Source organism: Notechis scutatus, chromosome 1 (assembly GCF_049901735.1).
Source record: "Notechis scutatus isolate UNSWTSFEM ecotype Mainland chromosome 1, rNotScu1.2, whole genome shotgun sequence".
Classification (NCBI taxonomy): domain Eukaryota; kingdom Metazoa; phylum Chordata; class Lepidosauria; order Squamata; family Elapidae; genus Notechis; species Notechis scutatus.
The window spans coordinates 92062736-92089572 of record NC_142009.1 but is presented as its reverse complement, the minus strand read 5'-3'; the positions used below and the strand labels follow the sequence as shown (position 1 = coordinate 92089572).

The 26837-nt window shown below is 39.0% G+C and overlaps 1 protein-coding gene across 2 annotated transcripts in view; it reads right to left on the bottom strand.

The window, feature by feature from the left end:
* Window positions 1-26837, bottom strand: part of MAP3K5 (mitogen-activated protein kinase kinase kinase 5) — a 112586-nt gene that overhangs the window by 73706 nt on the left and 12043 nt on the right. For both annotated transcript variants that reach the window (XR_015750551.1, XM_026666156.2), the window contains exon 2: window positions 584-723. Coding sequence is in view for 1 of the 2 variants with exons in the window: in XM_026666156.2 (XP_026521941.1) it covers window positions 584-723 (140 nt within the window). In the remaining variant the exon portion in view is untranslated. The remainder of the gene's footprint in view (window positions 1-583; window positions 724-26837) is intronic.

Here is a 26837-nt window from a genome sequence, read left to right as displayed (position 1 = left end):
AAATACTAAATATTTAGTATTTACCTCTTGTGTTTTTCATATTAAAATGATTTGGCAATAAGCCACATAAATGACTAACCATGGTAAGCATTTAAGGCAGCTTCTTAAAAAAAAATTAGTGGGAAAAGTCAAGGAATTTTTTAAGAAGAAAAAAGTCTATTTTGAATATATTTCCTCCCTTCACTTGATAAAGTCATTATTTTTTATAATCCATATCTGCTTGAGACTGAAGAACTTTCTTCAAATTCATAGAAAAAAATAAAAACAGAACCACAAAAGTTCCAAGAACCACAGGCTTATGCACATGAGGAGCTTCAGTTTCTGCAATAGTTTTACTTCTAACCTCACTTCCAACATCAATCTTGTTCTAACATGGGACTTTTCAGATAGGCTGAGTGTACACAGCACTCAATGACCCTGAAACTGTTTCCAAGCTTCTAGGCCATCATGGCAGAAACTAAAACTGAGAATTGCGTAGGTACCAACAATTCCACACAACACAATCATACATTTCTCTGTATCTTTCTCAAGTCTGCCTTGTTTTTACGCAAGCTCTGCCTTAATGTTAGAAAAGCATCTGTACCTTCAGTGATTGCAGAGAATCTGCGTTTGTATCACAGTAGAGAATAATGTTGTTGGCCATACTGAAGCTCTCTCGAACTCCTAGATGATAGAAGAGGGAGGGCTGACGGAAAGCATCACTCATTTCCACCACGGCAATATCTGCAAGGAAGATCAAAATATATGCTAATCAAGTACAGTACTCAAAAAACAAAATCTGCTGATAAACCCATTAACTTCTCTCAGTAATTATTTTACTCAGCTGTAATCCTGAAAAGACGAAATCTCTCAAAAAGATTATTTGAAAAACAACTATGACTAACTAACAAAATTAAACATAAGAAGATAACCTTTAGCTAAAAAAATAGAGGGAAGATAATCAGCATCTTCTCTTTTTCTTCAGCATGATTGTGTTTCAAGGGGAATCCACAGTGGACGAGGAGTTCCCATTTAGAATAAAGAGGCAGGCTGAAATATCAAGTAAGAAGCCTCAAAAGCTCTTTGAAGCCCATTAACAGAGAAGGACCACTGGAATGCAACATTTCATGCTTGTGAATTTAATCTTTGGAGTGGTCTTTCACTGCAATTGGAAATATGTAGCATTTGTAGCTTTCCTTTGATGGCCCCATAAGAATCCTGGCTCTTCACCTCATTTGGCTCTGAGGTTGCATAGCTAAATAATCTTCATATAATGTTTCCACATGGATATAAAACCCAATATTTTCAAATCCTTTCCATTGCCAATGTGTCTACATTTATTTACAATGGACAATTTTGGGTCATATTCTAACATATACATGTGGTTGGCTAAGAGGAACTGTTTGTACCTTTGAGCATATGGAAGATTTAGCACAAGATCAAAAGTAGGAAGAAACTGGGGTTTTTGTGAGAATCTTGTTGCTACGAAGGAAATTATTCAAAAGGAGCACAAATGAATACTTATAAATTCTTCTTTGACAAATAATTGCTGAGGGCTTCACGTTGAGTTCTCTTCCTGATGATCCGGAATGCTCCAGTGCCATCAAATGAGCCTTTTTTATCAAGATTATGGACATTTTGTTAATTCAAAAATTGTTTCATGGACCGCTTTAACCACCCTTTAGGAAAGCCTAGTGCTGGAGTTGTTTCTAATGAAATTATTTTTGCTACAAAAGAAAACTCTGTAGAGCTGATTTAGCAGTACCAAACTTCTACCATGTTTTTTTCCATTTTCCATAAGACTTCTTGCTAGATAAGTGTTCTAAAGGAAATAATCTATTGCACCTGTAAATTTTACTCAACTCCATTAAAAGTGAGGTTCCTGTAATAACCAATGGAAGATAATACTCTACCAATTGAATTATGGATCACGTCTCATGATGAATATACATTTGTATAAGCCATATTGTTTAACCCTTTCAAAACCTTTTCCTTTTTGAAAAGAAAAAGTGAAATGAATGCTGAATATTTTGCTATACTTAAAAATTCTATCATAAATCTTAATGCAGTTATGAATTTGGATGCAACAACATATTTCAACAACATCTGTGTAAAACTTGTTCAGAGAAGTCAGGTCAGCATAACAGTCAACATTTTCAATACTTGCTGTGGATTAATAGTGAATGCTGAAAACCCATTTTATTCCAAGGTATAATAAAACAAAAGCAGCACATTCTGTATCTTGGAAGATATTTGTGGAATACATTCAAATTCAAATTATTCAGAGAATACTGAAGTTCAGCATAAACATGATTTAAGAAATATTATAAATTAGGCATCGGTGCTCAGGGGACAGAGATAGAATATATTATCAAGGAGTATTCATTATCTTGAAGCGCACAATAAAAGGGATTATTTCAAAGGCACATAAATCTCTCTTAAATAACTTTATTAAGCAATGTCATTTATAATCATTCCTTTAAAACAAGGCACTTCTAAGTTCATTATTGTCTTAATCTGACAAAACAATATATGATAAAATTATACAGCGATAATTATGCATTTTCATAAGGACAAAGAGGCTGTATCTCAAGCTGGAATCAAAGTTAATCAAAATAAAGCTGAGACACTAAAGATACTTTCGTTGAACTTTATAATGTAAATCATCCAATAATAAAAGAACTGTGAGTTTTTAACAACACTCACTAAGGTTTCCATCCAACATGAAACCACAAAAGTTACTCTAGAGATGATCTAACTGTATTATTGTTTAAGCTGCCCAAACATGTTTGGCTTCTATAGGACATTTTTTAGAATAATAAAATCAAGTTAAGTTTCTACTTTTGTATTACTTGGATTCTATATTGGTTTCATTGGCCATGACTGGATGATGACACAAACCAGCTGCTCTTATTTACTACTTTCCATATTATATTTTATTCAATGTACTTAAAGGAAGGAAGAGGGCTCACCTGTTGACTGCTTGTGCCCCTCCAACCAACCCTACCTCATTGGCAGGTATCTGAATCCCCGTCTCATCCATCCTCTTTTCAAAATATAGCATAGGCTTCAGCCATTGCCCCTCCATTCATGACACTCAGGATAACTCCAATAAAGCCACCGCCTCCTCCTCCTTCTTCTCCCCTTCAGCTTACCCATAGAACTGCCTGTCACTTTGTTGTGAGGAGGGGAAACAAAAGAGCTATGGATCATGAAGAAATCCTCATCCCTGCTCCTCATTCTAACATATTCCCAAGGACTCCCTCCCTCAGGGCGCAAGAAGGCTCCCTGTCAATTGCCAGCATCCCCCACCCAGTCTCACCTTGCCAGGAGATATTTGAATTGCTCCCTCATTCTTCCTTCAGTGGCCGCTGCAGTTAAGACATTTCAAATCTGGGGCTCAGTTCAAAGCAGCTAACGGCCATTCACTCATTAAGCCCTGAAGTCAGCTGATTGGGCACAGAGGCCAGAGGGCGGTTGGAAAGAGGGCGAGGATATGCCCCTCACGCCATGCAACCTACTTCCTGGGAAGTGTAGTTGGTGGCACTGAAGCAGCCACAACTTTGCCAAATTTCAATCCCACTGAATTCATGGATCCCAGATTTTGGATAGATTCTGTAAATTAGACTCTCTGAGGTACATTGATTCAAAAAATGGTTACTTTATGATACATCATTTTACCCAATTGAAGGTTACAAAGTATCAAGCAGATGAAGTTTTAGTAGCATATAGATTGCAAATGGATTCTCCGTGTCATTATTCTCACTAAAAGATTGATATTGCAGCATTGTATGGCTCCATTTATCCAATGGATTGAAAACCTTGATTGTACTTGCCACTTACACATAAACTTTGTACAGACAAATATAATGAAAAATAAGATTCATTTATACAGAAAACAGGTTTAAAAAAGATAGTTGTAACTATGTATTAGAAATGAATAATATTTGTATTTACATACAATATATATGGTATTGTAATTGTTTATTGTTATGATGACGTATTATAATTGTATTTCTTTCATGTTTTTATTAAAGTATTTCATGTGTTCTTTTTCTCTCTTTGAGAATGTATGTTTTACCATCACTATTATCTTTCAGTTCTATTCTTTTTGCTTCTATTATTTAAAATCAATAAAAAAAGAAATATATGCAAAATTAAAAGTTGCATTTTATCTGCTGGGCACTCTTTAATTCGCAAGATTAAAAGTGACAATTATTAACAAAATTAAATAATAGACCTTTGCATGTCTTATCAGCTATTTTGCCTAAGCCAAAGGATATTTCTGTATGTGGGAAAATGTGCATTCCATTTCTGGAAACTTATCTATGCAAGCCAATAAGTTAGGGTTTTTTTACGTGAAAACTGTGTTTCCAGAGCTGAATTACCCTGTGACTCGAGATATATGAATTCCAGCCTCACTCATTAATTAGCTCAAAGGAATACTATTTAGGCAGAAACCAACTTGGGTCCTTTTAGTGGGAAGAGAAGAAAGATGCAAGGAGATTGTCAGTGTGTGCTCCCTTCAAGATCCAAGAAAGAAATACTCAGACTCCATGGGTTACAGCAAAGTTATCCTTTTACTGGAAATTAAAGTGGAAGCTACAGATTTAATTCCGAAACTGAGGAATTGGCGCGCAGATCACATATACAAAGGAATGGAATTGTTCCCACCCCCCAAAGTCCAAATGACTCTTCCAATTAAAAGTACTGAATATGATCATGTGGCCATCTTCAGGTGGTGATGAGGCTTCTGTCTGTTGACCTTGACATATTTTGATAAAAGTTCGCAGCTGCACAAAGGGGATAGAAGCTAGCCAAGAAATGGAAAGTTAAAGACAGAAATTCATACCCCCCTCCCCTTGCTACCCACAGCAAAGGAATGCAAAACACCTCCAGCTTTCTTCCCCTCCAAGTTCCCCCCTCCCTCTGTTGCTAATGACAGCCGAAAGGAATAGTATAGCATAGCAGCAGAGAAGATGCAATAGTTAGGATGCAGAAGATATAAGATGTGGAATATATCTTGAGGCTGACATAGATTTAGAATTAAGTACATTGGTATGAAATCAGAAGATAGGGAGATATTGGATTTTTTTTTAAATAAAGTTTTATTTGGCTTTTCACAGATATGAAATACAAGTAAAACATCTTTTTTGAAAACAGCATGGTCCCGGGTTGAACTTCTTTATACAGACACAAAACTCAATTTCATGCTCCTTTTTGTATTCTATTCCATATCTTATACTATTCTACATTTTCTATATAGTTTTTCCCCTCTTTTAATTTTCTCAATTTTATTTTGATTATCACATCTCATATTCAAATCATATTTATACTTTTATCTGTTCTGTTTCAATTTCATATTATCTTTTCTCATTAAACAAATTTTCTCCTGTAGTTACTAATTGGAGAATGACACCTTTATATCTTTTAATTACATCCATTCAACTCTTATTTAAACTTCAATATATACCTTAAGGTTATGACCTTCAATATAATACATAATACATAACTTCCAATCGAATTCTGCTGGTACATTCTTATAATACACCCTATATTCTTAAAAAAAAAAAGATTATAAATATATGTAATTATAAACCCTCATTCCATTCCAATTCAGTTCTATCATTAATAATCATTAAAATCTTAACATCTTTAACACTTCTTTTCAATTAAATATCATACTTCCTTAAAGACACATATAATCTCCATAATTAATTTTTCCCTTATTTCTCTTCACATATGTTTTGTAAATCATTAAATATTCATTTTGTTACATTTATTTATTGACAAGCATTCCACTGAATTACAATAGCTATTTTATCAAACATTTTAATCATACATTGTTTCATATTTTCTAAAATTATTTCTGTTTCTAATATAACAATACTATCTTATGTACCTTTGCAGAATCCCTTTTTCCATTAAATTTTCACCCATTATCTCTAAACAGGCCCTGTTTCTCTACAATTTTTTTTCTGTCCTTTATAACTTCTTTTCCTTTCTTTCTTCCCTCTCTTCTTCTCCCTCCCCTTTTTACCCCTTGTCTCTCTACTTCTAATTCTCTTCTGCATTTCCCTCTTCTGTTGCTTTCTGATTTTATACTTATTTTTCACTCTTTTTTTTTTGAGTTGTTTTTCCCAATCTTAAATTTTCCATTCTCTTTCCCCCCTTTCCTTTTTCCCCCCACCTAAGATTACTTGTTCATTAAAGATGGCTTCTTCTTTGTCGCAATCTTCTTGTTCTGCAGGCATTTCTTGTAGTTTCTCATAATTCCAAATCTCCATTTCTAAAAACTGAAATCTTCTTTGTACTTTTTAACTTCCATTTTCAGTTCTTCTAAAAGTGGAGCCATTTTAAACAGTTTTAAACAACCACCCGATTGATTTTAGTCATTCAAATACAATAACCAAAAATCCAGAAATCATCAAGTAATCCAAATAGTCCCAAATTATTTCTTCTTATTTCTTTTTCCACTTTTTCTTCCTGGGGTTTTTGTTGCGATATTTCAGTTAAAATGTTTCTTTTGGAAGTCTTGTTGACATTTTGCTGTAAGTTCTTTTTAATTCCAGGCAGTCTCCTCCCTTCCAGATCCTGCCCTTTTATTCTTTTTCTCTCCTTTCCTGTTTTCAAAAGCTTTTGATTATCCAGAAATCTTTATTATCCCTTTGACTTTTTATTTTCAGCATTAAATGCCTATTAATCTCAAAGTGGATTTTTCCCCAATTTCTTGGTTAAGTCTCTTAGCTGTCAGTATAGGAAAACGAGAAAAAAAACACCAAATCTTTTCCCTTTTCTCTCTCCTTCGCAGCTTAAAAATCTTCTTAGGGAACAATGTTATTGGTTTTTTTTAATAGTTTCAATTCTAGGGTACCTTATTTGTTGCTTTTGCTGTTTAACCTGGTCAACCAAAACTTTCTCTTCTTATCTTCCTCCTGCACATTCTTTTCCGGTCGAGTTCTTCTTTGTGGTGGCCATTTCTGACCACCGCTACAACCGCCTTTGGGAAAGGGAGTAATGGCTAGCTGGGAAGGAGAGATACAGCTCTCCTCAACCCTGCAGGCAGTCTTTCCCCTCTTCACCACCTCTACGGGGTGGCTTAGCCCCGAAACTAGCCGGCTCGGGGCGCTCCAGCAGCGAGCACGGATCGAAGCCTCGCAGAAATGAGGTCTCGGTCTGTCGCCGAAGAAGCTCAAACTGGAAGTCCAGGTATTGGAATTTTAAGGACCTGAAATAGGCACACTCACAAAATAACTACTATGCTGAGCATAGCTGATTACAAACACTTGTTTCTTTAAATGTGAATTACCCAATCCATGACCAAATTTTGTTGGCTCAAAAGGTATTTTTATAAATAAATATAATGTTTAAGAACTGTATTTAGCCTTGTGCTTGTGATTGCAATGTCCAATTTACTGAAAAATTCCAACAATAAACTTGGTAGCCTCCAAATGTTTAGAACGTCAAACCACTTCAGTTATCAACTAAATGTTATGTGGCTAAAACCAAGGGGACAACAGACGCTTACAACTTCTGTCAAAATGAGGAAAGCAGCATACTAATGTTAAGCTAAATGCCTGTGCCTTTTGAACATTTATGCAACATTGTGACATGCACTGAAAAGGAGCAGGGATTGAATTCCAAAATTGCAACACTGCCTGAGTTATTTTGACCCCTTTGTCCTCCCTGCAGATGTGATGCCAAATATCTCAAAGACCAAGGCAGTCTACCCATGTGTTACTCTTCTGTAAAACTCTGACTAAATTCAGCTAGCATTGTTATATCTCTGACACAAGTTTAAAATCATGGTATTGTGGATCATTTACTTAGCATGTAAAAAGAAATCTTTATCGCTCCAGAGAAAGCTTGCATTACTAATTAGACATGCAATGCATATTTACAATTTCTCTATTACCAAAATTAAGAGAGAAAGAGACTATAGATAAATATTACTGGAATGCCTTAGTAATATTTGGAGCCAGTTTTGTGTAGTGGTTAAGGCAGGCAGCAAGATAGAAACAGGAAATCATGAATTCTAGTCCTGCCTTAGATGTAGTCTATTGGGTATCTTGGGCCAGTCATTCTCTCTCAGTCCCAGGAAGCAGGCAAGAGCAAACCACTTCCAAAATCTTACTGAGAAAGCTTCAGGGACATGTCCAGTTACCTGGAGTAAAAAAAACAACAACCAACAACGATGAATCTAAAAGCACCAGAAAAAAATAGTCTTATTCACTTCTTTTGGTTCTCCAGCTTATACATTATTTAATTAAAATATGGCAAAAGTGTGTTATTTTATATGATTTTCCTCTTTTGCATCATTTATGCTTTTACTGTATTATATTGTACTGGCTTGGGTGTTCTCCAAACCTATGTAAATAAATAAAAAAAATCCTTCAATTATAGAAGGCAACAATTCTGATTGCCAATTCTGGATTGTAAAAAGCAAGGATCTGTCATTGTTCCTTGCTTAGTATTTTTAACTATCTTTACATCTATCTAAGAGTCTCAAGGAAGAGTTTTATCAATGAGGGAGTATTTCTTTTACACGTACTTGTTCCCAAGTAACTGATACCAATTCCCTGTGCATACAAAATCCATACAATGTATACACTATATCCAAACAAATTCATTCAGGCATTTTCTCTGATGATTTGCATTGATCATTCTATCATTCCTGATGACAAGCATGAACTTTAACAGTTCCACTGGGGTAGTCCCCTGCTTGCAGAATTTTTCATTTGTCCTTTCCATTGTGGTTTTTAAGACATGGAAAGATTCTCTGTTATTTCTTTTTAAATACAACTGCTTCCCAAACTAAGATGTACTTCTGAAATCCCACGGTTGGTTCATCAACATTTTATTGGGGGTGGGGGGAATACAGAACACTGTCATGCATTTGTAACTCCTTTGGGGAGAAAGCAGGATATGAATGAACTGGGGGAAAAAAATAATGAATCCATTTTGTGCTTTCCCAGATCTGTCTTTTTTTTTATTTTCCTCACTAGAGAAGGTTCCATTTTTACCAAAGTTTTTTAGTGAAAAACTTCCACTAAAACAGATGCTCCTAATAACTTTCCTCTGTCACTAACTTGTGGCTCATCCCAACCTCATGGACTGGCAACCTCTTCTCAACCACTTCAAATCTAACTCTATTTCCTTTCAGTTTCTCTTCACCAATTTCAGATCACAAATGCTTTCAGGACAGTGGTGCGTTTCAAATATTTTTATCACTGGTTCGCTGGGTGTGGCTTGGTGGGGATGCTTTGCACGCGCATGCCAAATGCACACTTTGCGCAGGCTCAGGGGCTTTCTGACTTGCCTCCTGCAGTCCTGCACTCTCCCTGTCACTTCAGCAGCTGCCGCGCAACTATCTGCTGTGGCGCGCAAAGCAGCTGCACTTCAAAAGCAAGAAATAAAGGTTAGTATGGGAGCAAGGGTAGGCGGGTAGGCCCAAAAGCAAAGCATCGGAGAGAACCGGTTTGGTCTCTGCTGCTCATCGGCACGACCAGCTCGGCAGAACCGAGCCGAACCGGTAGAATACCACCACTGTTTCAGGAGCTTGCTACTGCGGACTGGGTGAAAGTAAAAGGCAGAGAGCAGGAGAGCAAGGAAGACAAGCAAGGAGTACCAGCACAGAAAACTAAAGCATAGTGGAAGTATGCCGAGAAATACACTCCACTCAACGGAGAGAAGTCCTCAATATTGTTGTTGCTTACAAGGTACATGGGTTGGTTTAGGCCAGGGGTCTTCAAACTTGACAGCTTTAAGACTTGTGGACTTCAACTCCCAGAACTCCTCCTCCAGTCATGTTAGCTCAGGAATTCTGGGAGTTGAAGTCCACAAGTCTTAAACTTGCCAAGTTTGAAGATCCTTGATTTAGCCCTTGGCATGCATTGACAGAATGTGTATATCCTGCAACAAATACATCTGCCAGTATAATCTTTATCCCTACAATAAGCACTATTTATAATTTCTAATGTGCATTTCAATCACTCTTTCAAGGAATTTCCTGGACAAGTACTTTAAAAATTAAAATAGCAAACCAATGCTTTAGCTTTTTAAATGCATTTTCAATAAAGGGAAAAAGAATCCCTTTCTATGGGTTGATAACGGCAGTCAGAAGGGTTTCCGAGCTAAAAAAACATGATCAGATTTGGAAAACTGGAGACAACGCCTTCACCTCTAGAAGAAAAGGATCTGCATTCCTTTTGATCCCCATCTCCAATTTTCCTTTCTGCCTTTACTTCAGCTGCATATATGACAATGAAATACAACAATGACATTTCTAAGAAGGCAACATTTCAAAAGAAAGTAGAACAACAAGTGAATTGTAATAAACGAAAAAAATTTAAAACTTTCCACTTAGCTGGCACTGAAACCTCAGAAACACATGAGAGATCACAAAAGATAACACTGCAGAAGGAACCCAGCAGAATTTTTGTGCTTGTGATTTATCCAGCTATCTTTAAATAGTTGAGGAAAGATAGGATAAATATATTTCTACACATTTTTTTTTTGGGGGGGGGGAAGAGGTACTATTATAATAGAACCAAGCTAGTACACAGAATGATAAATTCTTCTAGTTACAGAAAAACGTGAGCTTTTGGGATATGGGTGGAATGGTATAAAAAAATTGCAAGAGGAAGCAACTATTCCCTGACTACTTAACACTCAACATAGAGGCAGGTTAAGAACACTTCACCTCTTTCAGTGAAACTGTGGGTTTGGCATTCCTGTAAGAAATTCATGTTCTTTGTCTTTCAGTGGCCATGGGGATGGGGGTTGTAATCCAATATGTGGGGTCCATCATGTCACCTAGTTTGGTAATGAAATGTCTGCAAGAAAACCACCAAAATCAGAGCGCACCAAGGAACCCACCGTTTAACCTTCAAGCTTCAAATATTCTCTTCTATTGGGAATTCAATATATCAGTATCCTGGCTGATTTGTGTGTGTGTGTGTGTGTGCGCGCCTTTTTAATGTAAACCTGGGTTTGACTTCTTTTTGCTTCTCTCCATTTGTACCCTTCCTCTTGCTTTATGTATTTTCTGCTTTGTGTATTTTCTTTTGCATGTCACCCTCTCTGCCCTCTCATTGTCCTTGCTTTGATCTTCTTGGGCTTGGCATTTTTGCAAGTCGCTTCCAACCAGAGCAGCGATTGGCCTTACTAAACCTGTGTCCTCTTAAGTTTTGAATACAGTGCTTCCATCCTTTGCCATGAGTTATGCTTATTTATTTAGATAATTATGTTTTATTTATTGACATAAATGCCTTTATTTATCACGTAAATGCTCAAGGCAGCTTACAAGCATTTTTAAAGTTACAATGTAAAAACATAACTGTAAAATCAATTCAATTAAAATAATAGCTTACGATTACTATCATTCAAATATAATTAAAACAATATTAAAAGCTTGGTGATAAGAGAGGTATTCTCTTTGTTTTTTTCTTAAATCCTGGAAGAGAAGGTCAAAGGCATTTCTCAGGGACATTGATGTTCCTAACCATTAATTTATTTACAGTATTTGATTCCACCCCCCCTCACCTTTATTTTATACAAAGCAGTGAAAGGGCGTTGGTACTTACCTGATACGCCCGTTCTCTGTGAGCTGTGAAGAGCATCCAGAAGTGGGAGGTGCTTCAGTCTCTTCTGGAAAAGCTGGGCTTAAAACTCCGGGACACTCCTCCTCCTCCTCCACGGGACACCTCCCCAGCGTCCCCCAGTTTTGCGAAGACTGAGTGCCAAAGTCCGGAACTCATCACCTAATCTAGATCCCTGACCGGAACGGAACCCCACCAGACGGAAAGAAATGGGTAGGGATGAATGCTCTTCACAGCTCACAGAGAATGGGCGTATCAGGTAAGTACCAACGCCCTTTCTCCCATGAGCTGTTCAGAGCATCCAGAAGTGGGACATACCAAAGCTTGGCCTGTCCTTAGGAAGGGACTCCGTCTGGATCGAAATCCACTCCTAAACTCTGTGGACCCTCTGCAGGACTCTTCTGCCAAATGAAGCATCCGCTGAGGCGTAGACATCAATTTTATAATTTCTGACCAAGGGCGATGGTGAAGCCCAAGTTGCCGCTCTGCAAATTTCGTCTATGGAAGCCCTTGTAGCCCATGCTGCTGATGTTGCCGCACTCCTTGTTGAGTGGGCTGTAATGCCCTTAGGAACTGAGATGGACTGGAATTCGTAACTTTTAGCTATGGTGGCTCTCAACCATCTACCAATGGTTGTCGACAACACCTTGTGTCTTAAAGTGTATGGGTTGAAGGATATGAATAGAGCCTCAGATTTTCGAAATGCCGCCGTGCGGTCCAGATAGATGCTCAATGCCCTTCGAACGTCAAGTCGATGCCATTGATGCTCCAGTCTATGAGATGGTTTCGGACAAAAATTTGGAAGCACCAACTCCTGCGCTCTGTGGAAGACTGAATTTACTTTAGGGGTGAACGATGGATCCAATCTGAGAACCACTCTGTCCACATGAAACACGCACAGGCCCTTTCTCATCAACAATGCTGCCAATTCGGAAATCCTCTTTGCTGATGTGATCGCAATTAAGAAGACCACCTTATATGTCAGGAATTTGAGACTAGCGGTTCTTAAAGGCTCGAACGGGCCAGATGTAAGTGCGGTTAACACCTTGTTGAGCTCCCAAATGGGATAGCGACGAATTACAGGAGGTCGTAAGTTTGCAGCACCCTTAAGAAAGCTGCGGACATGTGGATGGTGCGCTATGGAATGAAGATCACCCCAGGATATCACCGAGGCTAAGGCCGCCACCTGTCTGCGTAAAGTATTTGGAGATAGGCCCTTGGTCAACCCCCTCCTGTAAAAAGTCCAATAATTGTCCTATTGATGGGGCAGTTGGATCAATTTTAGACCCCCGGCACCAGCGACAGAAAGCGGACCACGTAGCCTCGTATATACAATTTGTTGAGGACCATCTGGATGCTTGTATGGTGGCAATGGCATCCTCTGAAATCTGTTGGGTCCTTAAACCTCCATACGGCTAGGCTGAGCCATTGTGGGTCTGGGTGAAGTACCGGCCCTTGCGAGAGGGAATCCCTCGACGGTGGAATTTTCCAAGGTGGTTGGCTTGACAGGTCCTGTAAGTCCACGTTCACCTGGGCCAGTAAAGGGTGACCAATATCAATTCCGCTTGTTCCTCCAATAACTTCTAGATCAACCTGGGTATTACAGGAAGTGGAGGAAACGCACATAGAAGTCCGGGAGGCCACTGACATCGCAGGGCATTTACGGCCTCCGCCCCCTGAGTCAGGTACCTTGAAATATAGCGGGGTAATTGGGTGTTGAGGGGAGAGGCAAATAGATCGATCACCGGTTGCCCAAACCTCCGCAATGCTTCCTGGAAGACAGACGGGCGTAGGCGCCACTCTGCCTGATCTATCATGGCCCTGCTAAGCCAGTCCGCTTGTGTGTTTAAGGCCCCTGCTATGTGCTCTGCCTTGAGCGAAGGCAGATTGGTCTCGGCCCACTTGAACAACCTGGCCGTCTCCAGCATCAGAAGTTTGGAATGGGTACCCCCGCCTGTTTGCCTTGGTTGTAATATTGTCTGTCAAGACCAGAACGTGGCGTGATTGGAAAAGGGGTAGAAAACTGCGTAACACCAGATGAACTGCTCACAGCTCCAATAGGTTGATGCTTTGTGATTGTTTGGAAACAGTCCAAGTTCCCTGTGCAGTGTGAGATTGGAAGTGAGCTCCCCATCCTACCAGGCTGGCATCGGTTGTGATCGTTGCCCTGCAAGATTCCTTAAAAGGACACCCCTTGTTTATCGTGTTTTCCGACCACCAGCGGAGTGATTGGAGAACATTGTGTGGTACCTTTATCCGGATGTTGGAAGTGGCTCTTCCAGATCACTGGAAAGGTAGCAGGAACCATTGCAGATCTTTAGAATGGAACCGAGCCCAAGGCACAATGGAAATACAAGAAATCAGTTTCCCTAACAGTTGAGACAGAACTGCCAAGGAAACCCTCTTTAAGGTTCTGATCTCTCTGGCCAAAGACTGGATGCTATTCATCCTGTCCTGAGAGAGAAAAACCTTGCCCTCCATGGTATCTATCGCTGCCCCTAAATGAACTAACCTAGTTGAGGGGGTCAAATGGCTTTTATCCCAATTTATGGAAAAGCCGTGACCTTGAAGGGTCTCCAGAGTAATCTTGGTATCCAAATTTGCTTGATGTCTGGAAGATGACAAAATTAAAATATCATCCAGATAACATTGTAAACGAATAGATTTGATCCTGAGAGAGGCAGCCAAAGCCGCCAGAACCTTGGTAAAGGTCCTAGGGACCAAAGCCAGACCAAATGGTAGGGCGATATATTCGTAGTGCTGATCACAATAGCAAAATCTGAGATACTTGTAGTGAGCAGGTCTAATTGGTATATGTAGATAAGCCTCTGTCAGATCTATAGAAGTCAGGACATCGTTCTCTCTGATGCTGAGCAGAATGGACTGGAGAGTAGTCATCTTGAATTTTCGATAAACCAATGATCTGTTCAAACGTTTGAGGTCCAGAATTGCCCTCCAACCCCCCGAACTCTTTGGGACCACAAACAATAGAGAGTAACAGCCTTGACCCCGATGTTCAGATGGGACCTCTCTAATGGCCCGAATATGCAGAAGTTGATTGATAGCCTCCTGCATCAACGGCCTCTTAATGGGGTCCGTGGCTCCTAATGAAAAAGTTCGGAGGGGAGGATTGAAACTCTAGCACCAAACCAAACCTAACAGTGTCCCTGACCCATGCATCAGAGGTGGAACTGTCCCATTGATCAGCAAACAATTTTAGCCGCCCTCCAATGGGAGCTGCTGTCAAGGACTCACTTGGGGCGATGAAAAAATCGGCCTCCAGTACCTCTGGGGTTTCTTCTGTTTTGGCCTCCCTGTTGACCTCTATCGGAAGATTCCAACCTATCCTGTCTAAAACTGGGCCTGTAGCCTGATGTTCTCTGTGATCTGGGAACGTATGGGCCTTGATAGTGGGGCCGAAAGGAACCCCTTCGAAACGACTGGGGCATTCTGTTTTCAGACCTCCGAAAAAAAGGGGGAAGCACTTTTTTTCTTGTTCCTATTCTCAATAAGCAGGGGCTCTAAGACACTGCCAAATAATTTATCCCCTGATATTGGGGCTGATGCCAGCTTGCATTTATGCTTGGTATCTGCCTGCCAGTGTCTGAGCCATAGCAATCTCCGTGCTGATACATGAGATGCTATGGCTCTAGACGAGAATCTGACTGCATTAAAAGTGGCGTCGGCAGAGAATTCTGCTGCTGCAATAATCTTAAAAATGTCCTGATGGGCTCTGACATTTGACGCCGGCAATATATCCCTCAAGTGGAAGAGCCATTGTAGAGAGGACCGTGTGAAAAATGACGCAGCTGTAGCTGCCCTAATGGCCCAGGCGTCAGAAACGTGCGCCCTACGGAGTGCCAACTCTGCTCTCTTTTCCTCCGGTCTCAGGGCTTCCTCGGCCTCATTGGGAAAAGTTGAAGAAGAGGCCAGTGCCACAATAGGCTCATCCACCTCTGGCGTTTTGAGAAAATTTGTAAACTCTGGTGCTAAATTATAATATCCTTATCCGCCGCCTTAGAGGCCTTTTTGGGGCCCACTGACTTATCTTGGGACTTATTTGTCTTGGAGCGAAAGATGTTGTCACCTTCCATTGTGGAGGACTGATTCTCTTGCCTCTAACTTTAATTTTTTTATATTATTATTATTATTATTATTATTATTATTATTATTATTATTATTATTATTAATTATTATGTAGGGGTGATGCCTACCCCTGTGGTTGAAAGTAGAACGCTTTCTACTATCTATCTATCTATCTATCTATCTATCTATCTATCTATCTATCTATCTATCTATCTAAAACTGAGTATATGGTGAACAGTAACTAAGGGTCCATCCCTGGTCCCCAACAAGGGAAACCAGCTATACAGGACCTGGATGGATCCTTTCCTGTCAAAAAATGTCCCGCTGTTTGAAATGGCACTTGCGGCTTCACTTCAATGTAATGATTCAAAAGGAATTGCAAAGAAATTCCTGTTTAAGAACTAGCCTGCTTATCCAATGCCAGCAAGATAAAGGAGAAATACTCCCAGGAAAGTGGAGTGGGAAGGTACTTGCCCCGGTCCCCAAGAAGGGAAACCAGCGGGGAATGGCGCCTGTGTATTTAGGCGCGAACTTGAAGCCAGGTGTTGAAAATGGCGGGAAGGCAGAATCTCCGATGTTGATTGCCTGAGCAGTTTAACGAACCGCTGCTGCTGACTCTCTAAATGATCCTGTCAGTCAAAACGGCATGGAGGAGAGAGCCGCGGCTGCGAGCGCTCCGCCAAGATCGCAGAGATAAAACGATTGGGGGAATAGATAAGCTAATTGCCTGACGCGGCTGTCTCAGGCTGCCTGCGGAGTGGCAGGCTCCGCCTGTCACAAAGAGCTGCTCTCAACTGATCGGGGGGATAACCTAATAGAGCCACAAGCCTTGAAATAGCCAAATTAATTGGCGAAAAAATTTACAAGCCGAATTAACCCAAGAGCAAACCTGAAATTTGAGTAGCTGAATCAGAAACCGTTCCAGTCAGGGTGTGCACAACCTCTTACCATGAAGGCTGAGCTAAAACTGGGGGATGCTGGGGAGGTGTCCCATGGAGGAGGAGGAGCGTCCCAGAGTTTTGAGCCCAGCCTTTCCAGAAGAGACTGAAGCACCTCCCACTTCTGGATGCTCTGAACAGCTCATGGGGGAACATAATGCTCCCTATTCTTCTCCAACAACAACCCTGTGGGGTAGGGTGTGCACTGTTACATCATGCCACAAGCCCTGCCTTTTCATACTTGCATTGCAACATCACATGAGAATGTATAAGCAGTGGAGGAAGTTGCATAGCAACGTTGCTATGCAAGTTTTGTCATCTGTTTCCCCCTGCAAATGCATTCCATAGCTGCAGAGCTACCCAGGAGAAGATCATCTGCCCTATACCATACAGCCATGTGTCTGGCAGCTTGGCTAATTTCAAAAGGTCTCTCCGTTGATCTAAGTTAACCAGGGAGTTTAATAAGAGAAGAAGCAGCCATTATGGTTAGATATCTGGAAAGATGCAAGTTGAAATAAGATGTCCTACTATTTGAAGAGCTGAGCCTTACAGAGCCCAACACGTTTCACATTTCATGCTACTGAGTTGTCAGTTTTTATAACCATCCATTATATATACATCATGCAGGAAGTATAGACTGAAAGCATCTGGTCCCAGGATGCTAGGGTGAACCAACCCATACATTGGGAGGGTTGTGTATCTTAAATACTTTTCACAATGGTCATATAGACTACTATTAAGATCAGCAGAGTTCTTAATAGCAATCCTTAAACTCTTATGAAACTACAGGCAAGATCCAATAGGAAAGGGTGGACTACCTCAGTCACATGTATCTTGAAGTTGAACCTAATATGCCAGCCAACTCAAGAATTTCACAGTTTTAAAGCCACACATTTTCCTATCCCCAATCCTCCAGGATTTATTAGAAATGCCTTTCCTTACATGGAGATTCCAAAAATTATTGCAACTGAGTGACAAGAACTTGGATGTGATGCACTGAATCAGGTTTCTTTCAACTATCGATATATTTTGATCCCAAAGTAGATTGCTCTCTTTAAAAAAGCAAACAGGCTTGATTAGGATTGCCACCACCTATATTTATTTTAGATATGAATTATGAACATAAAACAAAACTATTAGACATGGGAAATTATTTCTTAAAGGGGAAAAAAAGCAGATCCATTAAATAGCAAGTTAAAGAGCCCTTGAAAGGAATCCCGGTGTATTTGTCATTGGAGGAGGAAAATGTCAAGAGGAAATTAAACATTTGTTTAATCAAGTGCAAGACAATAGGAAATAGCGGGGCCCAGAAAGCTGGGAAGGTAACGGTAAGTGGGAAGTAACTAGGATGTTTAGGATGATCCAAAAAATGATTTATGATAATAAAACTAAAAAGGACTGTGGAAAAATTGAAACTGAGAAAATGGAAACATTTAATGCAGTGGAAATAAAAGCAAAAGCTGAAAATGTCAAGCCGGTTTACTGTGTAATGAAAAAAAAATACAGAAGGGTGAGAATAAAACTGTCAAAAATGTCCATATGTTAATTAGTAAACCCTAATGATTAATATAGATCAAAACTACTATTACAGAGCTTGACAAAGAACAAGGGGCAACTAAAATAAAGGTTAGGCCACTCCTCTATAGTGAAAGACTTTCTGAAATTAAAACCATAAAGTGACCAACATCTACAGGCTTGTTCGTGAGTTTTTCAGATGCACCTGAGTGATCTCTGTGTGCGCTGGATCAGGATGTAACACTGACTTACTGCAGCCTTCAGGCTAAGCATTCCTAACATTATACAACTGGGGTTTACCCTCAGAGATCAAAGGGAACTATTTTTGTTTTTGACTTGACCAATTCTTGCACTTCATTCCTAGATTTTATGCCAACACTCATAAACTACTCACTCTAGTCCTCCAATATCTCAAACTAACTATAAAAAGAGGAAGGGTATCAATAAACTCCTTTATTATATGCAAGTATGATAGAACATGACATGAATCAAACAAAATAAGAGGTCATGCCACTGGCATGATTGAACAGTTTTGAAAGAAAAAAAATGAGAGAAAAGAGGCAAATGTTAATCATCTCATATTTTCCTTTCTTGCTCCTTTTTCTTTAACTCACCTTCGCTATCAGAGACATTAGTTTGCCCAAACAAAATTCCGAGCAATAAATGGCAGGTGTATTGATCCTTTCATTGCTTTTTTTAAAAAAAACTGGACCCTCATCCGATTTCTATGCAATTGTTCCCTTCCAAAAATCTATTTATTTATTTATTTTAATTATTAGATCAACATATCTACTTCCCTACCTCCCTTCAAACAAATGCTACTGAATTACTAAACAGATGCAACCTGTCCTTACAAGTTCAACTTTGTTGCAAGGACCCTTTAACAAATGAATGGACGAAGACATGTCAAGGCCCTATTGGCAATAAAGATATTTTTTTTCTTTTTAAAATCTTTGCTAAATCATTTTGCCATCGATGCTACATATAACTTCAAGCAGTGCTTGGGTTATCAGCAATCGGCTGGAACAGCACAGAAGATATCACCCAAGAAGCCAGATTTTGCCAGGGGCTTCAATTCACAATTCACATTCTGTACACATTCAATATAACAATGTAAGATACATATCCTATGCAGGAAACACATATATGTAAAATTATTTGGAGGAAAACATTGAGGTATATGCTGCGAGACCAATAATATCCTACTGGTAATTAAATTAGATTAAATTGTACTTATAAATCCACAACTGAAAACGGATATGACTCATTTGAATCAGATTGTTCACACTTTGCATGAAGGCTGCTCTCTGCAAAATTAGATTAAACAAACACGATAAACAGGTTTGCTTTCATTTTTTTACTGGCAGTGGCTGGTAGTTGCAGGTTGTAACAGCAATAATTTGGTCTCTTTAATCTGGCTCTCTGCCCAAAGAGTATACGAAACCCAAGAATCCTAGGATACTCATTTTTACCTTTACACTTTTTTAAAGGTTTATTTCAAATTTCCAAATAAATACAAATAAATATTTTTAAAAGAACTGATAGTCTGCTGCTATCAACAAGTGTCCTTGCTTAGTTTCCCCTTTAAGGCTGTTTTGCAAAAGACTTGCTTTACCTGCATGAAGTCCTAATTTCATATGTAGAGCGGTATAACATATAAACTCCCCCCTCCTGCTTTTTGCAATATGCTCCAGAACAGGGGCTCTGAATAGAACAAGGGGATGACCTCTCCTTGCCCTACTGAGGAGTTAAGAGATGCACTGTAGCAGGACTGTTCTTGCTTCTACCACAGAGACTGATAGAATAGAAGGTGCTTTGGTAGTTGAGCAGGAATGCGGAAAGCTTATTCCAATTCTCCCAAATTAGCTCCATTCTGAGCTATTTGGAGCTCCAGGAGCAACCAACTCAAATGTATCCATAACATTCTTCCTGTGGTTTTCTGTGATTTCTTATCTGCTCAAATCGAAATCAAGGGCTGGACTCAACAAGCCAACTTGACAAGTTGAATAACATCCTGGTTTTCCCCAGAATTAGTCAGGGCTTCAGATGAAATAATTAGTAAATATTACATTAACAAAAACAAAAATCAGTATGAATATGGTATATACTTATTTTCCCATCATCAACTATTTCCCATCGTTGAGCATAAATGTATACCTAGGATTGCTTTCTGTGTATCTTTCCCAAATATATAATGTAAAAATGGCTTTTTTAGATCCGGTTACTATTCTTCTTTTACAGGAATTATGATACAAGCAACATCTATGTCAAGAATGTTCAAATGTTTTATTAGTCTCTGTTGAGTAATCCAGCATTCCTCACAGTCTTTTAATGCACAAACTTGCATGATTTATGTGCTTCCTGTATGCATCTAGGTGTTTTTTTTCCAGCTGACTGACCAACGCATGAGCCCAAATTAACTTCGTAAGAAGTCATCATGGGTGTCTTTCGTAATAAACTTGTTTCTATTTTCCCAGCACAATTCCTTAATAGAACTCCTATCATTCTTTCACCACACTGGAATCTTGGTTGACTAACATTAACATGAGCAAGATTCCTATGACATCACTTCAGTGCAAGGCCCACAGATGTCTGTGCTATATTATTCTCTAATATGTGTCAAGATTTTTTGTTATCTGATGTTGTTAAGGGATTTCACGTCCAGGGTCTTCAGGGATATTTACTGTGTACTTCCATGAAGAAAGCAAAAAATGTAAGAAGTAATTAAGGAAGAATTCTTGGCCTGTATCTGTTCTTATCATTAAAGGCCAGAAGTCCAACCTTAATTATCAAAAAGAGGCAGATGGTGGCGCAAATATCACACTGAGGCTTCGCAAATGGGGTGGCAAAAAAACCACAGACATTTAATTCTTAGTGCCTCAGCCTGGCAAAGAAAAAAAAAGTAAAGATTCCCAGACACAAGAGGGTTGAAATAAAATAGTTATTGCAAACAAGACTACAGCCTCAAACAGAATAGATGATGGATAACTTGGTGACCCTTGGTGGTTTGGAAATGTTTACATAATGGCCTTCTCTGCCTTGGGAACTGCTGGTTCCCACCTCGTCATGAGCCTCAAACTTTAGAATCATTGCCTTATGCTACCATTGCCACTAATTGCATTGGGAAGTCCCTTCTCCTTCCTCAGAAATCAGTGGGGTCAAATGTCCTCTGAAGAAAAGTAACAAGATTACTAGCTGTGGAAGTGATGTCATCTGAACCTCCAGCAGGCAGCCCATTTCTATTACAACTGACCACCCATATATACCATAAAACATTAAAATTTTATCCTTGTATTACCTTGTTTCCCTTTTCCCTCCCCATTCCTTATATTCCCTGTATCACCACTTTTCTATCTACAAGCCTAAAGACAGGAGATGCTTTGTTTTCATTATATTCCAGAATGCTGAAGAGCAGGATAAAAATGTCTTCATAAAATAAACGAAATAAAATATACAAGGGCAAAAATCGGCATACAAGAGAAATGCTCATAGATCCACGCATATTTATTCAACAATTACTTTAGTCTTTGGTTACAAAACAGATTTAATGGACAAAGTTTAGCAATGTAAAGCAGAATTCAACTGAAATAAGCGGGACTGTACAAACAGGTCTATGCAGTATGTATTCGTCCCAAAATCAGTCTCACTGAATGCCTAAAAATTCTTAGCACTGCAATTTAAAGCAGTGTTTCTCAATCACATCAATTTTAAGATGTGTGGACTTTAATTCCTCAAATTCTTCAGCCAGCATGTCCATAGTCTTAAAAGATTATCAGGATGAGAAACACTGTTCTAAATAATCAACCACCAGGATTACTTTTAACCCTAAGAATACCACTGCACTTGTGACTGTATACCTCTGGAAATGCGGTAAAACAGGTATATAAAAATTCTATCCCACAGAATACAAACAAGCCATAGGGTTCTCTTTAAATCCAAGCTTTCTCAACAAAGTTGCACTCACTTTTTGCAAGACAGGGAGAAGTTCTATTCAACAGTCAATTACAGGTACAGGTTCTTTACCAACTGCCTCATGAAGTGACTGTTGAAGTTATGATGGGGCTAAAAAAAATTTTTTTGCGATCCATCGTCACACTTAACGACAATCGCAGCATCCCACAGTGTGATCACAATTCATCTGTTTCACAACCATTTGGGTAAATTTATGACTGTCGCAGCATCCTTATTACACAACCGCTATCCACATACTTCACAACTTGCTTGCAACAAGCTGAGTTAATACTGTACAATACAGAAGGCAGAAGTAGAATCGTAACTTACAACCATGTGATTATTATTTTTTTCATTTAGTCACCGTGTGGCCAATCCCAAGTGCGATCACTAAGCAAGGAGTACCAGTAAGAGCTCTTGCTATTTATTCTATGTGAAAACTTTTTAAAACGTTCACTGGTTTAGTAAAAACCTTTAAAACCAAGGGTGGATAGAGGCCATTTCCAAGAGATATTCATCTCTCTATATCAAAATCAAGTTTTTCAAAAAGCTGCTTTTGGTGCAAATGGTACTGCCCCCACTCTCTACCCCTGTATTGTGGAAAAGCTGTTTCAGATTATTCAATGTCTTACTCATAACAATATACCTGCATTCTGAGATCAGTGAGACTCTACTTGTAGATTTGCTGGAACATCAGCAAACAAAAGGAACAGAAACTCTTAAATTGTGGCTCCCTGCTTCTGTTGTTCTTATTGATGTTCAACCTGCCCTAGATTTCCAAGCGAGCCCCAAAGCCTTACTTGTTCAGCTTGGCCTACAGTTGATTTAGGACTTGTAGTTTATACAGTGATGTTGTGTTTCAACTACTTTTATATCATTTGTTTGTATTGTTCTTTCTAATTTTCTTTTTTTAGTTTTGTTGTCTGGCTTCCTGAGGGTTTCTTTTAATGGAGGTTTCTAAATATCTAAAGAGAGATAGGTTGGTGCAACAGTTAAAAGCATCAGGCTAGAAACTGGGAGAGTGACACTTCTAGTCCTGCCTGAGACTATCTCTCAGCCCTAGGCAATGGCAAAGCATTTTGGAAAACTTTGCCAAGAAAAACTCAGGGCAAGAAAACCGTTATTGGAACTTTAAATGGTACAGATATAATCTTACTGATTTTGAGAATTTTTTTTAATCTTTACAGATTGCTATCAGAGCACCAATTTATATTGTAAATAATATCCTACATCAGTATAGCATATCACTACAGCTTTGTTAAATGTACAAAACTACCGTGTAGCTCATATATACATATATAGCCTGAAAAATCTATTTACCTTATTGCAATACCATAATCCCAAATACTGCATATTATAATGCTATCATCATTCAGGTAGAAATGGATATTGTTTCCATCACATTTCACCAATGCAAACAGATCCAAAGTATAATTGGGTTCCAACAATTTAAAAATTCAGTAAATATACTGTAAAATTACATGGACAATCTAGGTCACATGGTATATTATTCCCCTAAGTATGAATATCACTTAATAACTTGAGATAATGAAATTATTACTTTAACTATAATTTTATCAGCCATCAAAAATATCTGCCTTTTAATATAGTATATCTGTCAGTTTCCCTGCAAAACAAACCAAGGGTCAATTTCAGTAATTTCCTTCCAAAAGAGAAATAAACAATCATGACAGGATTTGTTTGGAGAAGATAACAGATAATCAGAGTTGGAAGGGACCTTGTAGGTCATCTAGTCCAACCCCCCACCCAAGCGGGAGACCCTACACCATTTCTGACAAATGGCAGTCCAATCTCTTCTTGAAAGTCTCAAGTGATGGCGCTCCCACAACTTCCGAGGGCAAGCTGTTCCATTGGTTGATTGTTCCCTTGATCTTGATTGTATCCCTCTGTTAATACAATTTAGGATTGCATTAGCTTTTTTGGCTGCTGCTGCACACTGCTGGCTCATATTTAGCTGGTTGTCCACTAAGACTCCAAGATCCCTCTCACAGCTACTGCTATTGAGCCTGGTTTCACCCAGTCTGTATGTGTACTTTTGGTTTTTCTTGCCTAAGTGTAGGACTTTACTTTTCTCTACATTGAATTTCATTTTGTTAGATATGGCCCAGTGTTCTAGTCTGTCAAGATCCATCTGGATCAGAAAGAGAGAAGAAGCCAAATTAGTCCTATTGTAGAGAAAAATCTGAAACTTTTATTTTTATCATGCCCTTTTCTGATGCCAACTAAACAAAGATCTAGTATAATCTAATATAATGGTTTCCCCATTCCTTTCTGGACACTCCAGCCTCTAAGATATTCTTATCTTTGGCCAAATTGGCATTTATCCGTTTCCACAATAATGCTGTGTCTTTACAATTTATGGCAGTCAGGAGAGATTGCCAAGGAGTCATTTGCCTTCTTATGCTTTAGGGGAAGTTTATATTCCCTTTTTTTCTTAAGCAGTTCCATTATTACCCATGGGGCACAACTAACTTTTGCTCTCCTTGCCAAATTCCTAATCATAGAACATGCTGTCCTACGTTCCACATCAAATCAGCAGCTATGTTGTTGCTCAGTTGAATTTAAGTTAGAGGGGCCCTGCCTTAATTCCGGTTTTAAATGGTCAACTGTTGATAGTGGCTCAGGATAACTGGAGAAGTTGGATCAGCATTAATTTTAAGTTGGTTATCTTACAAGATGGTTTGAATGAAATACTGAAGTGATTTTATCAGCTCAATGAACAGCCCATTTAATTAATTTTTTGTTACAGTGCAGGCATGTGATCATTGTGTATTTTCAATATTCTGGTATCTTCAAAGTATATTGGAATGTAATAGGCTGGTGATCACTATAAGCCTTGTGGAATAACATCTTTTAAACGAAGACAATATTTTTGTCAGTGACTCAATATTACAGCTAATTATGATAGTATAGTTTCATGAAGCATGGACTCCAAACACAAGAAGAGATCGTTTTTATCAGTTTAGGAACAAACCCCAGGCAAGCGGTTCTCTGGAAAAGAAACAAAACAATATTGGAAGAAACTTTAGCAAATCCAAGGCAGGATCTGTTTTAGCTGTCTGGGCAAGGGCACAAACTGTCTTTCAGGGAAAGCAAGCAGAAACATAACTCATTCATTTGTATTTCCAAACATTCATTTCAGTAGCTGGTAACAACTAGAAGGCTGACACAGCATTTTATGACTATAAATGGCAGATGCTACAGGATGTACAACAGTTGGGCATGGAAATAATTTAGTCAGCTATTAATATGAAACCAATGTGTTTTAGAAGCCACCATCTGCTTCAACGAAGAAAAAAGAGGGGAGCAGAACAGCATTTCCCAAGGTAATCAAGGAACTCTTAGCAAAGAATCCCCAGAATTTAGAAAGAAATTTGACTTCTTCCACCCTATATCTTTGTACACACAGTCTCTCTACCTATATAAAAGCATGTATGGCACAAATTAACATAAATCATTCTTTATGGCAGGGAATAACAAAGCTACATAATAAACAAGAAGGGTGAAGCATGATTTTGTTGCATTATAATAATTTGGCCTACTAGCTCTTAGCTGCAAAAATCCAGGTGGCCATAAAAGGCCACAAGCAAAAACCAACAATTCTATCTTTTTGTCACCATCTAGGGATTGCCTGGATTTTTGCAGCTCAACCGTGTTCTGTTTATTAATATGGTACTGCAAATGCTTTGAAAAGAATGTAAAAACTGCAGCAAAATCATGGTTAAGGGAAATAACAACAGATTTAAATATGTGAATTATAAGTAAGAGCCACATAAGCAATTCTAATGCAATCTCTTCAGAGATACTGAACTCCTGGTCCCCAGCCAGAGGAAGGAAGAAACAGGTGCATGTACAAGTGTCCCTTATCACTCTTTCTATGAAGTAGCAATAACAGCTAATACTTGCTTCTATTGCTCCATCTTTCTTAAATTCTAACTCTTGAAAGCTAGAAAACGAGAATGATACTTGTAGGATTTCATAGTATAACAATAGCTGTGTATATAGTTGCATCCTTTTCTGCAAGCCAGAAATAAACATGGTCACTTATTTCTTGAACAAAATAACCAACATACCATGATTGGTGGTAGATGTGTTCCCTAAATAAACATCAGCATATAATTTTCACTTAAATATGTTAGAACCCCCTTTTACTTCCTAATAAGATTTCCTGGCTTTCTTCCAGCTGGAACTTTTAGTTCAGTTCCTCTTCTCTGCCTTTTGTTCATCAAATGTCTCCAATCCTTACTTTTCTGATTGTACTGTAGAGTTTCCTGTAATTTGCAACAATCTAAACCAGGGCTGTCCAACCTTGGCCTTAAAGCCTGGCGGACTTCAACTCCCAGATTCCCCAGCTTTGCTGGCTGGGAATTCTGGGAGTTGAAGTCCGCCAGGCTTCAAGGGGCCAAGGTTGGACAGCCCTGATCTAAACTATCCTGATGAAACTCAAATACTTTGGCCACCTAATGAGAAGGAAGGACTCATTGGAGAAGAGCCTAATGCTGGGAACGATTGAGGGCAAAAGAAGGGGGTAGCAGAAAATGAGGTGGCTGGATGGAACTTAAATGGACTCTGGGGGATGATAGAAGACACGAAGGCCTTGAGGAAGGTTGTCCATGGGGTTGCGACACGACTTCGCAACTAACAGCAACAAAACTATCCAGGATGGGCCAAAAAAATTATCAGAATGTTTCTGAATATCCCACCAAAAGACAAAACAATTTACAGTCTTCTTCAATGGGCAAAGCTA